Here is a 14,787-nt window from a genome sequence, read left to right as displayed (position 1 = left end):
AAAAGCATGCCCCCCCCCCTCCCCCCAGTCTCGACACTTTGACCGCAAACCTCGTCCAGGGTCCGCTCCGATCAATCATTGACCAGAAGGAAGAAGAACCAGTAGCAGCTGTGTTGACCCTGTCAAGCAGCGCTGTCATGAGCCTATGTTCGGACCTCCAAACTGGGCCAACTTGAATTCGCTACAAGGTGAGAGGCCACCACCGCGGGACTCGATGCTATTCTGGCAGCCCTGCACCGAGAACTTCCGCACGCTGCTGCAGCAGCGACGCGACGGAAACCACCGACGGTATGACCTCATTTGCTCTCTTTTTTTTCTGTTTTTTGACATGTTTTCATTATATTCGCTGACATTTTGACTGTTTAAAACGCACAACGTCGAGTCCGCCTGTTGACACGTTGTTCTCGCTCGAAGAAGATAAGTTAATTTTGACGGAATATTCGTGTCAAAAAGGGTTCGCTGTCAACTTTGCAAGTGTTTTTGTTAGGAAAGTGGGCGGGCCGCCGTTCATATGATGACGGAAGCACGGACGCCTCTGATTGGCTGAACAACTGCAACAGCCGCACGCCAATTGGCTGACGGGTCCTCCATAGACGAGGCCGTGGCTGGCGAGGGTACGGCGGAAGAACGGCGGGGGGCAGCACCTCGCAGTGCGGATTCCGCAGAGTGAGCGACGGGGCGGACGCTGGGGGAGCCATGTTGATGCCCGGCCGTGCGTCTCTTCGGGTTTGGGCTCAAGGACCGCAGCGGGGAGCAGAGGGTTGCGAGCCAGCTTGGTGATTGGAGCGGCACGACGAGCACCCCGGACATTGACTCAAACGCAACGGGAAGTTGTTGCTAGTTAGCCCCGCTAGGTAGCAACAGCTGTGCAGGGGAATAACCCTCCTGCACATCCCCCTTTTCCGTTTAGTTTCCACCAGTTAACAGCGTTCGACCGACTCAGGACAGTGTGTGGCGGTGACAAAAAGCAAAACAATCCCGTGCAGAGGAAGCGTCCCGCTCCTAGAGCTAGCCTAGCCTAGCCACCGTTAGCATGTGAGCTTCGCCGTCCTCGCCTTCTTCCTCCAAGTCACGACCGTCAATTCGGGGCTATAAACTCACACTGTGACTGCCCCGGACAAGCAATTTGTTCGACCCCACACGAAAGCTAATGTAAAGTGGAGAGTTATGGAGATAGGTTGCCTCTCGGTTGGATTCGCCTGCCCGGTCAGCTAGGCTAGGACAAGTTTGCCTCGTCGAGAGAGACGGAGGCCGGGCGAACATTTCCCCCTCCTCGTCCTCACGTCGCCCGGACGTCGTCTTCGTTGCCCCCACCTGAAGCAGCAAGCTGGCGGCCCCTCAAGTGGAAGCCGAGGACAAGGACCTCGGGCCCATGGCCTGGGTACTCAAGATCGACGAGTCGGGGCTGGTGCACGACTTCGACGCCAGCCTCTCTGGCATCGGCCAGGAGCTGGGGGCTGCAGCCTACAGCATGAGGTTAGAGACATGATAGACAGCCGCTGGTCCACATCGACCCTATCTTGCTTGGACATGCTCTTTGTCCTCATCACGCCTGTCTTACTCGTAATGGGATTTGGGGGGGGTCTCCGAGGGAGTGCTACAATCAAGGCTCATACCCAAGCAAGCATGCAAGAAAGTGTTATTACGTACTCATTTTTCAATATGGATGGTGACCTAGGGTTGAAGTTCCGCTGTTCGAGGAGGCTTTCCTGACGCCCTCATCCCTTGTGTTCGTTTCAGTGATGTGCTGGCCCTGCCCATCTTCAAACAGGAGGACTCCAGCCTCCCCTCGGAGAGCGAGAGCAAGAACCCCCCATTCCAGTATGTCCTGTGCGCCGCCACCTCGCCCGCCGTCAAGCTGCACGACGAGACGCTCACGTACCTCAACCAAGGTTATCCTCAACTTCAATACAAGCAGCGTCCAAAAAATACAAATTCAACATTTTGCTTTAATTCAATGTATAAATTAAAGGGGCGGGGAAAAAAGATTGATTGGTTGTCTGTGTTGCAGGCCAGTCTTACGAGGTGCGCATGTTAGACAACAGGAACCCCGGTGAGTTACCGGAACTCACCAACAAGATGGTGAAGGTAAGGACCGCAGGTTGTCGTGCAGGTCTGGTGCGCATTGCTGCAACATGGATGTGTGTGTGTGTGTGTCTGTCCATAGAGCACAGTGCGTGTGGTGTTCCACGACCGGCGGCTTCAGTACACGGAACACCAGCAGCTGGAGGGATGGAAGTGGAATCGTCCTGGCGACCGTTTACTGGATATCGGTAACCGCGCATTGTAGCTAAAGCATCAAGTGTGTGTATGTGTGTGTTTATTCTGAGATCATGTGTGTGTGTGACAGATATTCCCATGTCGGTGGGCATCGTGGAGCCCAAGACGCATCCCTCCCAGCTCAACGCCGCAGAGTTCCTGTGGGACTTGAACAAGAGGGCGTCCGTCTTTGTGCAGGTAAAACTTGTCATTTATATTATTTCAGATGGATTGACTAAATTTTTCTCCATCCAATTTTTGAAAATTGTTTTGATCTTATTTTTAAAACAACTTGATTTTTTTATTTTAATTTTTTCAAATTGATTAGAAAGACTGAATTATATATTTAGGTTGACTAAAAAGATAACTTATTTAAAGTTCTGTTTTGATCGACAAACTCATCTGAACGTGTTGTTGTTTGACCCCGTTTGCAGGTTCACTGCATCAGCACCGAGTTCACGCCGCGCAAGCACGGCGGCGAGAAGGGCGTCCCCTTCAGGATCCAGATTGATACCTTTGCGCCGGGTGACGCCAGCGACTACGCTGAGCACCTCCACTCGGCCTCCTGCCAAATCAAAGTCTTCAAGGTAGGCCTCCTCAAAATGCTGCAAATCTTCAACTATTTACCTTTTCATTTGAGTTCATGTTCACATTTTTTTAGCCAAAAGGGGCAGATCGCAAGCAGAAGACGGACCGCGAGAAGATGGAGAAGCGCAGCGCTCAGGAGAAGGAGAAGTACCAGCCTTCCTACGATACCACTATCCTGTCCGAGGTCAGTTGGGTTTGGGTCGCGCGCGGCGCCGTCGCCCACCTGACGCCTCACTTCCTGCCGTGTCCAACAAGCAGACGCGGCTGGAGCCCATCATCGAGGAAGCGGGCGACCACGAGCTGAAGAAGTCCAGCAAGCGGACGCTCCCGGCCGACTGCGGCGACTCCTTGGCCAAGAGAGGCAGCGTGAGCCACTTTTGGACTTCAAAGTCAAAAAAAAGCTTTTGATTAGCAAAGTTTGGGATTTTAGTTAGTATTTTATGTTCCATGGATTTGAACGTGACTTTCAATGCTGTCAGTGTTCGCCGTGGCCAGACAGCGCCTACGTGGCCCCCAACCCCAACCAGGCACCTACTCCCTCCTTCACGTCCACGCCTCTCTCAACCTACGCCTCCAGCACCACCAACACCTCCTCGCTACCCGACAGGTAAGGAACCCGCCCTGCCGCTGCACCGCTTTGACATTTGAAGGCCCCACTCTGAGATCACTCTTGTCCTCCCTCAGTGACTCGTCCTCGCCCAATCACCAGGCGGAACCCGGCAGCTATGCCGGAACAGAGGTTTGTCCAAATGGCGAGCGTGCGTGCGAGCGTGTGTGTATTGATGTTCTTCGGCGACTTCCTTGCAGCAGTTGAGTCCCGCCGCATCCATTCAGGACACGCAAAAATGGCTGCTGAAAAACCGATTCAACTCCTGCGCGCGACTCTTCACTCACTTCTCAGGTAAACACACTCAAGATGGTGTTGAAAAATTAGGAAATCAAAACCCTAATATATCATCTGTGCCTATTTATTGACTTTGCTGACTCTGTTTGTTCAGGTTCTGATTTGTTAAAGCTAACCCGGGACGACCTGGTCCAGATTTGCGGTCCTGCGGACGGAATTCGACTCTTCTACGCCCTCAAATCAAAGTGTGTCCTCTCACCTGTCTGGGCTCGCTCGCACCTCTTTGAGTCCGGCTTTCGTGACGCGGCTGTGTGTTTTGTGTGCGCCCAGGTCCGTGCGTCCCCGGCTGACTGTGTACGTGTGTCAGGAATCCCCTCAGCACAGCCCCCTGCTGGAGAGACACGCCACCAGCCAAAATGGCGAACAAGGCGCCTCGCCCAGTTTACACGGTAGGGACACTTGTTGACGGCGGGATTCCGAGAGCTCTCTGAGAAGCGCCCAACAGGATGTGTATTCTCACCGTGACAGTGTACCACGCTCTGTACCTGGAGGAGCTGACGGCGGGCGAGCTGATCCGCAAGATGGCCGCCGTGTGCTGCCTCCCGCTGGGGACCATAAACCAGGTCTACAGACAAGGACCCACCGGCATCCACATCCTGCTCAGTGACCAGGTGCGCTTGTATGCTTACCTGTCTGTCTGAAATAAAAACAGGCCAAGGGAGAGCTGACAATTACCTGATTAAGACTGACACCTAGCGGTCAAGTCTTGTACTGCATCTAATTTAAACTGCCTGAGCCTCTTGGAGACGTCCAATTGTTTTGTCCTTTTTTCTCGCTCGCACATTGTGAAAACACATGCATGATGATCTTTTTTGTTAATAAATAAATAAAAATACACAGGTTTGGAGAAGCTTTTCCCCAAGAGTACTAATCAAACTATGCCGATGTGTGCAGATGGTGTGCAACTTGACGGACGAGAGCTGCTTCGTCATTAGCACTGTCAAAGGTGAGTCGCCCCACCCCCTCCCCCCACCTGCAAGGTCAACAAGACTTTGACGCTGTTCTTGCAGACGAGCAAGGCGAAGGACTCCACCTCATCCTGAAGTAAGGCCAGGACCACCGTCAACCATTGTCCCCTAACTCGACCCAAATGTCCGTCTCTGCCTGCGTGTTTCTTCTACGCCCTGTCACCCCCCCCCCTCCCCTACCCGCTCTCAATCGGATGGACGGTGAAGAAAAGAGACGAGAAGGGGCGTGTAAAAATGTTAGAATCTGACATGCGGGGGATGTGTCCACTGTTTCATATTGAAAACACAGGAAGAGGAGAGCGGTGCTTCTTGGCTGGAGAGCGTTTTTTTTTTTTTTTGGCTTTATCTTTTTTATGTATTTTACGCAGGCCAGTATTGGACGCCATTTTGCTCGCCATCTTGATTGAGAGGAGCAAAATAAGGGGGGGGCTGTTGTCTTATTGTAATCGACCAGCTGTGCTCAGCAAACTAAATATGTGGGCGTAGTACGTCAAATCATTTTCCGTTTTGTGTGATCTCTCGCTGTCTGTTACTCGCCGCTTTTTAGTCGTTTTGTGTTCCTCAGACCCGCTTGATTTTTGGGCCAGGTCAATCCCAAAATAAGGACCAAAATATCTTTTTGAGAGAGTCACCATTCATTCGTTCCTTTGTGTGTGTGCACGAGCAGCTCGTCAGCGGCGTCCAACAGACATCATGGCAGCTCCACATCCAGCCTCGCAAACCTTTTTTTTTTGTGTGTGTGTGTATGTGTGTGTGTGTGTGTTTGTGCAGAGCAACAAAGCCAGCGAGCGCAAGGTGATTAGCTCAAAATTATTTCCAAATGTTTGGGCCACACTCACAAGAAAACACTAATGATACTATGAGAATTAAGTCAGGGGTGACTGTTTTTGTGATTTTGAAAATATGAAAGGAAAAAAAAAACGTTATCTCCTTTGTCATTCTGTGTAAAAATCGTTTTGTTTGAGAAAAAAAATGCACTGATTTTTTTTTGGGGTGGAAAACTATTTTGAAAGATTTCTTTCTAAAAAATAAGTTTGTCTGAGGTATAAAAATGTTATATTTTCAGAGTATTTGCTATTTTAACTACTCCCCTGACTAAAAAAAATCTTCACAAAATGTGACATATTTAACTCAATGATTTTTATCTTACAAAAACAACTCAAAAGTAAACCTGCGCCATAATCACGTTCTTTGAGTACAACTTTTGACATAAATTATTTGAGGGGAAAAAAAAGTTTTTTGAACTGCAACTTTATGTCCCCAAAAAAATACACACTGAAGTTTTGGAGGACTTTATTGAAAACATTCTGACTAAATTCCCTTAGTATAGAATAGATTTCCTTTTCAGTGTGAGCCTTAAACTCCCGAGTACAGAAAAAAAACACGCAAATCCTGTGGCGTATTAGTCGAGCCTCGTAAAAGAGGCGTCTGCCTTTTCAAATGTATGACTGTGCATGTGTTTCCCCCCCCCCATGTTGCATGTAGAAGTCGGGAGAAGACGTCAGACGTCGTCCCGTCCCGTCCTGTCCTGTCCTACCTTTTGGAGATAAGACCAAGCTTGCACTAAAAACTCACAAACTGCGTGTTTAGCTGGTAGTCCTTCGCCCACATCCTTCTTGCTCCCCCGCCACACATCAAATATTTGACGACGTCATAAGAGACAATTAAGGGCCGTGTTTGTGTGTCTGAGTGAGGTAACCACTTCATGTCCAGCCTCAATGATTCTACTTGTGGTGTGTGCTTTGCTTGAAATGCACACAAAATGCACAAGTGCTGGGAATAAATGATTTCAGAACAGTCTTGTCCTTTTTTTGAGCGTACAGTAATCCCTCGTTTATCGCGGATAATTGGCTCCAAAAACCACCTGCGATAAGTGAAATACGCGAAGTACGGTCACCAAGAAGTACTGGGCAGGCTAACGAGTTAGTGGTAAAATGCTAATTCGCGACTGTGCTAACACGCGAAAACCGACTTCTAAAGGAATGTAAACTAACATTTGGAGCGATACTACATTTTCCTAAAGATTAGACACGTTTCCTCAATTTAGAAGTTTTATTTTGACTTTTAAATATTTTTTTTAATTTGGGGGAAAAAAATCCGCGATGTAGTGAAGCCGCGATAAACGAAACGTGAAGTAGCGCGGGATCACTGTATTCGTGTCGGGTGACCCTTTTTTTTTCCTAACAATCATGTGTGTGTTTATATAAATTTACAACAGTTCATTAAATATTTTTCTTTGTCCAAGTATAACATTTGATTTTTTAAAAACACTTCTGGGTTGACATTTTATTTAAAAATAAATAAATAACGGACCATCCTACTGAGCCTGCGTAGTACAAGCCTTCCCGAACGTCTGTATGACGTCATTTGACAAGTTAAATCCAGGAAGTGAATCCGCTGGCTTGTTTTGAGTTCGGTGGTAGCCCGGTGGAGCTCTCCTACCCTCTCCCCGAACCAAGTTGACACACAATCGCAAGGCACAAAATGGCGACGTTTATTTCTGTGCCGCTGAAAAAGTCCTCTGAGGTAGACTTGGTCAAGCCATTGTCGAAATTCGTGACGTCCACTTACCCGGCGGGCGACGAGCAGGCGGAGTACATTCGAGCTGTGGAGGAACTCGATAAGCTCCGGCGGAACGCGGTGGGAAGGCCGCTGGACAAACATGAGAGCTCACTGGAGAGTTTACTCAGGTAAAAAAAAATAAAAAGCAATCGTTAAAAATTAACTGTCAGTCATGGTGAAGTGGACGCCATTTTCCATTCCGTATGTTTCTTCGCCGCACCCTGACGCGTTAGCTAAATTAGCTTAGCTGGCTAAATTAAGCTAGCTCAGTTTATTTTGGCAGGAGAGCCACCCCAAATTACGTTAACATGTTGGTGTGGTGAAACAAAAACCAATCTTCATTATTTGTCTTCGTATGATGGAAAAGTGACATACTGACGAGGGATTTTGGTACGTTTAGCTCAGTTTAAGTGCGTGCTTCCGTCACGTGACCACAACACATTGTCCATAACTCGAGTTCACATGATTGAAAATACTTAACAACTCAACTTTTTCTAAATAAAATAGTAAAAAATATATATATGTATAATTATTGAGGCTAATCGGATTAACCTAGTATTGTTATTGTTACAATAAATACAACTTTGGCATGACTAGTTCATTTCAAAACTTTCTCTGAAAATACAAAATCGGGAAATTTTTCCTGATTATTATTTTTGTATTTTACAGACCTTTTTATGTGTATGTAAAGATTAAGGCAAATTTATTTATTTATTTAGTCCTTAATCACAGAAGCTTCTCAAGGGGCTCAAAGATTTTAAATCTGACTTTGAGATTACAATTTCTTTCTTCAAATATATCCCAACTTTTATTCTTTACAAAATGAAAAAATAATTATTTTCTCAGAAATTCTGCTGAGTTCATGAATAATTTATCATGCTCATAAATTTATTTTAAAAAAAAGATAATTTACTAGTTATTTATTATTTAGTTATTTGTTTTGTTTTTCTGTCACTCAATCTCTAAAATAAAAGGCTTTTTAAAATAAGTAGCCAGCCATCTTACGTGTAAAAGCTGGGGGGGAGGGGTGGGGGGCGTCATATTCCATGTTAGGCTGTATTGTTACAATTTTCTCATACGTGTCACGCATGCCATGTGTCATAAAAATCCCGAGTCGTGTTATTATACTTGTCACCAAGCGACATGGGATTCCACTGACGCGTCTTGCCAGGTATGCTCTTGGCTTCAGGGGCTTTTTGACTCCCAATGCTGAAAATAACTTTTTACTTATCTTTAGATAATAACAGTTTAAATATAGCTCCCTTTTACATTGCCTGTAAGTTTATTTATATGGCACCAAGAACAGAGTTGAACAAAACATTGCCATCGTTTTTTTTTCTGTAAAAGGCAGCTCTGACGCAGTTCTATGTGAAAGAGCGCAGAGTGGACCTTTGCTTCGTCATGTCGCCGTGGCAACAACAACCAGGGAAGGTGGTAGGCGAAGAACTAGGGCGAAGATCATTTGTTTACATCACTGCGGCAACCATTGTGCACACTCGGGTTTTCTTTACTCGGCCACACCTCAGCTCACCTTCCAACTCTGCTCGCTAGCTTAACACAAGTAGCTAGCTTAAGAATTGTCACACAAGAAATAAGCTGTCTGGCGTGTTGTTGCGAGCCAACATATTTTACAAATAATACCCGTTACTTTATTAACAAGTGACGATCAGTATAGCCGCTTGTCAGTTAGCTCAATTGTGCTTGGCATTATTGTTGTCATCTTAAGTATGCGTTCTGAGCAGTGTCACATGCTTCCCAACGATGCAGATATTATGACCAACTGTGTTCCGTGGAGCCCAAGTTCCCCTTCAGTGAAAACCAGGTAATGGATTACACGCCGCTGTGTTGTTTGTCACGCTCTACCCATCAAGTCATTGTGAGTGTGTGCTTTGATTCCGTAGCTGTGCTTAACCTTCACGTGGAAAGATGCCTTCGATAAAGGCTCGCTCTTCGGCGGCTCCGTCAAACTCGGTAAGCGCTTGACCCTGATGACCGGTCATCTCTTGACATGCTGCAAATAGATAATGCTACATAGCCTAACAGGTTGGACGAGCTCGACTCTTTTGTTGAACCTGAGCAAAAGCGTGCGTGTTGTATCACTGAAATTTCTGACTGCTCAACAATGTAAACAATAAGAGCCATTGTGCGTTAGTATGCTAGTGTTACTTTGGTTTTTGGTGCCGAAGCATCTCAAAGTAAAATCCCCAAAACATGGTGATGTCACTTTAGAGGCCAAAAACGTGTGCCTTGTTTTGCAGCGTTGGCCAGCCTGGGCTACGAGAAGACGTGCGTGCTGTTCAACGCAGCGGCGCTGGCCAGCCAGATCGCCTCAGAGCAGAACCTGGACAACGACGAAGGCCTCAAAAACGCCGCCAAATATTATCAGGTGATTAAGTGGCCCCCGATACAAGTGGACTGTATCGCTAAAAAGTCAAAAGACTCTTTTAAGTTCCTTGACATGCAACATGACAAAATCCTGTCACGTGTCTTCGTTTGTATGTTGAACGTGTTTTGTCACGTAGCTGGCCAGCGGCGCCTTCGGCCACATCAAAGACACGGTACTGTCGGCCCTCAACCGCGAGCCCACCATGGACATCGCCCCGGAAACTGTGGGCACCCTCAGCCTCATTATGCTGGCCCAGGCCCAGGAGGTCTTCTTCCTCAAAGCCACCACAGGTAAAAGCAAGCTATGCGATTTATTATTGCCCCTCATGTTGTTTCATACTTCGTTTCTCGTCGTCATCTTCAGACAGGATGAAGGACGCCATCATCGCCAAGCTGTCCAATCAGGCGGCAGACTTCTACGGAGACGCCTTCAAGCAGTGTCAGTACAAAGACAACCTGCCTAAGGTATGCCCAACATGTCCACACACGCTCAACGTTTGTGCGTGTAAAGCACCCTTTTTTTCCACGTAGTAGCTCGCTCACGATTAAGCTTGGCATTTGTGATGCTAACCAACAGAAGAAAATTACAAAGGGACACGTTCATGTCTAATTTTTGATCTCAGTTTAAAATTCACATCCATCCATCTTTCCTTTCACTTGAAATGATCCAATAATCCACAATTAGATAACGGAGAAGCACAGCACAATGCTTGTGGAACTGTCCACCTCTCTTTTTTCCTCTCCCTTCATGGGCTCTTCCTCTGATTGGTCGCTTCAAGTCGATAACATCATCAGGCACAGTTTATCATTGTTTCTGCAACTTTGACATTACTTCCCAAAACTTGAGGTACAGTGTGGTTCATTATTGTGGTAAGCTGATTGAGGGTCCAAATATTAGGAACAGTATGATTCTGTACAACCACAATCAGGAAACATGATTTGACGACAGCCTCGTGTGAATCTAGAAAACGCTTTGGAAAGGCGAAGCAGTGCATGTGTGTGTTTTTGGGGTAAGTTTTGGCGCTTCTTGCTGAAGGGTTAACCACTCACAGCCTCTTGTGTTTTCTCTCCCGTTGTCTTCCTTTTCTTTCTGCATCCCTCATGGTGGTGGCGTGCCCCTTCCCCTCTTCTTGGTGTTTTTTATTCTTGTTTTGCAACCCCCTTGGCTGCTTTTTGTTGTTGTCGGACTGCCCTGGTACCGTGCATGTGTGTGCATTTATGTGCGTCCCGCTCTGTGGTTGCCTTCTCCCTGGTCAGTATTTTTATTTTCAGGAAGTGCTGCCGGTGCTGGCGGCCAAGCACTGCATCATGCAGGCCAACGCCGAACTTCACCAGAGCGTCCTCGCCAAGCACAAGAAGCTCTTCGGCGAGGAAATTGCTCGCCTGCAGGTAGGCGCTGACGCCTCCCCGAAAACGGCACCGTTCAAGTTTCACACGGCTCCTCCGTTCAGCGCGCGGCCGAGCTGGTGAAGACGGTGGCGTCGCGCTACGACGAGTACGTGAGCGTCAGGGAACTGACGGAGAAGATCAACCGATCACTCACCGCCGCCAGGAAGGACAACGACTTCATTTACCACGACCGCGTGCCCGAGCTCAAGGACTTGGAGCCTATCGGCAAGGCGACGTTGGTGAAGGCCACCGCCATCGCACCGCCGCTCAGCCAGAAGTTTTCAGGTTCGACGCATGCGCAAATCTTTTTGATTGATTTATTGATTGACATGCTTTTGTGCTCTCTTCAGACCTCTTTGTCAAGATGGTTCCCACGGCAGTCCAGCAATCCATGAGCGTGTACAGCCAGCGTAAATCAGACACTGTGAACAGAATGGTGGGAACCATGCGGGAGGCCACCAACCTCTGCAACGGGTAACACATCTAATGCGGCCCATCGCTCTCCCCCGGTGAATCTTGACTCGGATCGCCAATCTGCCGCTAGGGTTCTGGCGTCCCTCAACCTGCCAGCCGCTCTGGAGGACCTCTCGGGAGACTCCGTCCCGCAATCCATTGCTGAGAAGGCCCGCTCTGTCGTGCAGCAGGGGGGGCTGCAGAGCATCGAGCAGCTCATCAAGGACTTGCCCGAGCTGCTCACCCGCAACAGGGAAATTCTGGACGAGGTGAGAAGTGGAAAGCAGAAAGTAGGCGGACTGTGACGCGTTGATAACTCAGCAAAAATATCACAATATTAGAATTTACAGCTCTGTTGGAAATTTAGCATGAACACAGAAGCTCATTGTCAAACGTTTGGCCGTTTTTCCAAGGCACTGAAAATGCTGAACGACGAGGAGACGACGGACAACGAGCTGAGAGCCAAATTCAACCAGCGCTGGAACCGGACCCCGTCCGGGGACCTCTACAAGCCCCTTCGCGCTGGTACCACCACTTTTTTTCCCCAAACGGCTCTGGGTTTAAACAATGAGGCCAAAACACTGGGCACAAATTATCCATTCGTTGCCCTTTCAACGCAAATGGAAATGTATCCGAACAATTTCAATGCATATTCCTCTCAATATTGGACAAAGGTTCATACAATAGTTCAAAAAGTTCTTCAAAGTGCAATGTTACTTAGAATAGTCTACAAACAGACTGGCTTGAACCTGGGAACCGAGAGACTGAACTATGCCTTGACTTTTAGAGGGCGCCAACTTCTGCAACATCCTGGACAAGGCGGTGCAGGCGGATCAGGTGGTGAAGGACCGCTACAACGCCCACTGCGACATGATCGCGCTGCTGTGCAAGCCCGAGAGCGAGCTGAACGCCGCGCTGCCCTCCGCCAACCCCGCCAAGACGCTGCAGGGCAGCGAGGTGGTGGGCGTGCTTCGCTCGCAGCTGGCCCGGCTAGACCAGGTGAAGCAGGAGCGCGAGGCGCTGGAGAAGGACATCAAGGATGTGACCTTCGACATGACCACCACCTTCCTGACGGCGCTGGCCAAGGACGGCGCCATCAACGAGGAGCAGCTCTCGGCGGGGCAGCTGGACCAGCTGTACGGCGAGCGCAACCAGAAGGTGCAGGCCAGCCTTCGCCAGCAGGAGGAGCTGCTGGCACAGATTCAGGTAGCCCACCTAAACCGGTTTTGCAACTTGAGGCATAAAAAAAAAAAAAAAGCTGCTGTGACAAGTTGTAGAGGTGATTGCCCATCTTTCGACATCCATGGGACTTTTAAAGCACGAGGCGGCGTTAAATCAGCCGTCGTAAACGTTGGCTCCGTGCCACCGTTTTGTCACGCGGTTGACGAAAGGTGACTTTGGCGCACCTTTTTCTTTTCTAGACATCACACCAGGAGTTCAGCAGCCTTAAGCAGTCTAACGCGGAGGCCAACCTGCGAGAGGAGGTCCTCAAGAAGCTTGCCTCGGCCCACGACAGCTATGTGGAGATCAGCAGCAACCTGCGCGAAGGCACCAAGGTTCGCGCTCGTCGGTCTTCCGGGCCACCTATTTGCCACGGGCGTTTTCATTAATTTTGTCACTCCCTCGTAGTTCTACAACGACCTGACGGAAATCCTGCTCAAGTTCCAGAACAAATGCTGCGACATAGTCTTTGCTCGCAAGACGGAGCGTGATGAGCTCCTCAAGTGAGTCGCCCGACCCCCCAAACGTGATTGTCGCGTGTTATTTATTTTTTTAACTTTTTTGTCTTTCAGGGAGCTGCAGCAGAGTATCGCCCGTGAGCCCAGCGCCCCCAACTTCAATGTCCCTGCTTACCAGAGCCAACCCCCAGGCGCCCCCGGCGGCCCCGGTGGCCCCACCCCTGCTCCTAGGACCATATTTGTAAGCTGATAAGGCACAGACTTGTGCTACTGCCAATGTTTTACCCAAAAATGTTTGAAGCCCTGAACCCTCCTTCACTGATGTGATTTAACTTGGCGTACCCCCACGCCTCAGCACACACTCTAAAATAAGTCTGAACATATTACATAAATGCTTTTTGTTGATATGGTGCTAATATATATCCTTATTATAGGGATTAAACAAAGAGTTGACGCACCTTCTCTTCACCAGACACATCCTAGGGACAAAATGTTTTTACTGGCACCTCACTCGTCTCTGTCCTTGCAGAACCCAGCCCCTCCACAGACCCCCCAGCAGACCCAAGCTAAATCCCAGCCCCCTGCCCGGCCCCCCCCACCTGTCTTGACTCCACCTGTCTTGACTCCGCAGACCGCATCGGCTGGCACAACTCAAGCCGGCACTTCGGCCAGCAACCCGCCGCCAGTGGCACCGCCCTCCGCGGCGCAGGGACCCCCTTACCCCAACTACCAGGGGTATCCGCAGTGAGTTTGGCACTGAATGGCTGCTCGCCCTCGTTTTGTGCATAAGCGTGACGTCGCCGTGTCCTCGCAGGTACTTCCAGATGCCGATGGGCTACAACCCGTACGGCTACGGCCAGTACAACGTGCCCTTCATGCCCTACCAGGCCACGCCGGGCCAACCGGGCTACCCGGCCGCCCCCCCGGCCACGCAGGGCTACCCCGGCTACCCCCAGCAGCCCTCGCAGCAGCAGAACTACTACCCTCAGCAATGAAGCAACCCCCACCACCCATCTTAACACTTTGCTCCTTCTTTTCAGGAATTTTGATACATTTTCTTTCCTCTGGGATCTTGAAAGCACCTTTTCTCCTTACTTGATTGACGCACTAAAAAAACATCCGGCTTGTCCGACTGTAATGCGCTGGAGGACTCCCTGGCGGGTGTACAGGCCGTTGTGTACACCTCAAAATTCTCTGACCCCCTTTCTCAGCTCTCCTGTTTTTGTAATTAATCCATAGATGCCTCGCAAATGTACACACACACGCACGGGCTTTGTTTTTGTTGTTGTTTTCTAATCTCTCTCCTCTCTCAAAGGCAGACATAAGCTCGGTTAGCCGCCGACCATGTCACAATCACAAGCTGTACAACCCGAGAGATGTGCTCTATTGTTATTAAATATGAATATATGTATAAAATCATATGACTGGCTAACCACAAGGAACTCATTTTGTCTTCTTTGCAGCGCAGTCACCATGTTCACCTGTCAACAAAGCTGTTCTTGTTTATTTGGTGTGATTTTATAGACCTGCCCTTGAAATATCTAAATTTTTTGATTAGTTGGTTGCAATTATCATGGACATACATATGATCTGAGCTCAG

At 48.8% G+C, this 14,787-nt stretch overlaps 2 protein-coding genes across 9 annotated transcripts; both read left to right on the top strand.

The window, feature by feature from the left end:
* Positions 1 to 47: 47 nt before the first annotated feature.
* Positions 48 to 6,516, top strand: ubp1 (upstream binding protein 1). 4 transcript variants are annotated; one of them, XM_088366097.1, is made up of 17 exons: positions 142 to 288; positions 488 to 1,476; positions 1,741 to 1,892; positions 2,012 to 2,088; positions 2,168 to 2,273; positions 2,351 to 2,457; positions 2,694 to 2,846; positions 2,921 to 3,031; positions 3,106 to 3,213; positions 3,327 to 3,454; positions 3,532 to 3,586; positions 3,655 to 3,748; positions 3,846 to 3,936; positions 4,022 to 4,140; positions 4,220 to 4,362; positions 4,646 to 4,697; positions 4,762 to 6,516. In XM_088366097.1, exons 2-17 carry the CDS (start codon positions 1,373 to 1,375, stop codon positions 4,797 to 4,799), a joined length of 1,638 nt encoding a protein of 545 aa, XP_088222223.1. In that variant the 5' UTR covers positions 142 to 288; positions 488 to 1,372; the 3' UTR covers positions 4,800 to 6,516. The 4 variants fall into 4 exon arrangements, with proteins under 4 accessions (XP_088222219.1, XP_088222220.1, XP_088222223.1 ...); XM_088366095.1 differs by having other exon boundaries at positions 3,103 to 3,213; XM_088366093.1 differs by lacking the exon at positions 488 to 1,476 and having other exon boundaries at positions 48 to 288; positions 3,103 to 3,213.
* A 567-nt stretch (positions 6,517 to 7,083) lies between these two features.
* pdcd6ip (programmed cell death 6 interacting protein) lies at positions 7,084 to 14,625 on the top strand. Of its 5 annotated transcripts, none has more exons than XM_088366092.1 (17): positions 7,084 to 7,409; positions 9,049 to 9,103; positions 9,183 to 9,252; positions 9,540 to 9,667; positions 9,804 to 9,957; positions 10,031 to 10,131; positions 10,924 to 11,055; positions 11,118 to 11,340; positions 11,406 to 11,529; positions 11,600 to 11,777; positions 11,922 to 12,033; positions 12,296 to 12,714; positions 12,930 to 13,064; positions 13,138 to 13,232; positions 13,302 to 13,428; positions 13,819 to 13,922; positions 14,002 to 14,625. In XM_088366092.1, exons 1-17 carry the CDS (start codon positions 7,204 to 7,206, stop codon positions 14,180 to 14,182), a joined length of 2,544 nt encoding a protein of 847 aa, XP_088222218.1. In that variant the 5' UTR covers positions 7,084 to 7,203; the 3' UTR covers positions 14,183 to 14,625. The 5 variants fall into 5 exon arrangements, with proteins under 5 accessions (XP_088222218.1, XP_088222217.1, XP_088222215.1 ...); XM_088366091.1 differs by having other exon boundaries at positions 13,819 to 13,931; XM_088366089.1 differs by having other exon boundaries at positions 13,717 to 13,922.
* Positions 14,626 to 14,787: the final 162 nt, after the last annotated feature.

Source organism: Syngnathus floridae, chromosome 21, assembly GCF_059516105.1.
Source record: "Syngnathus floridae isolate MCC-2025c chromosome 21, RoL_Sflo_1.0, whole genome shotgun sequence".
In the NCBI taxonomy this organism is placed as follows: Eukaryota; Metazoa; Chordata; class Actinopteri; order Syngnathiformes; family Syngnathidae; genus Syngnathus; species Syngnathus floridae.
This window is presented reverse-complemented; position numbering and strand designations above follow the sequence as displayed.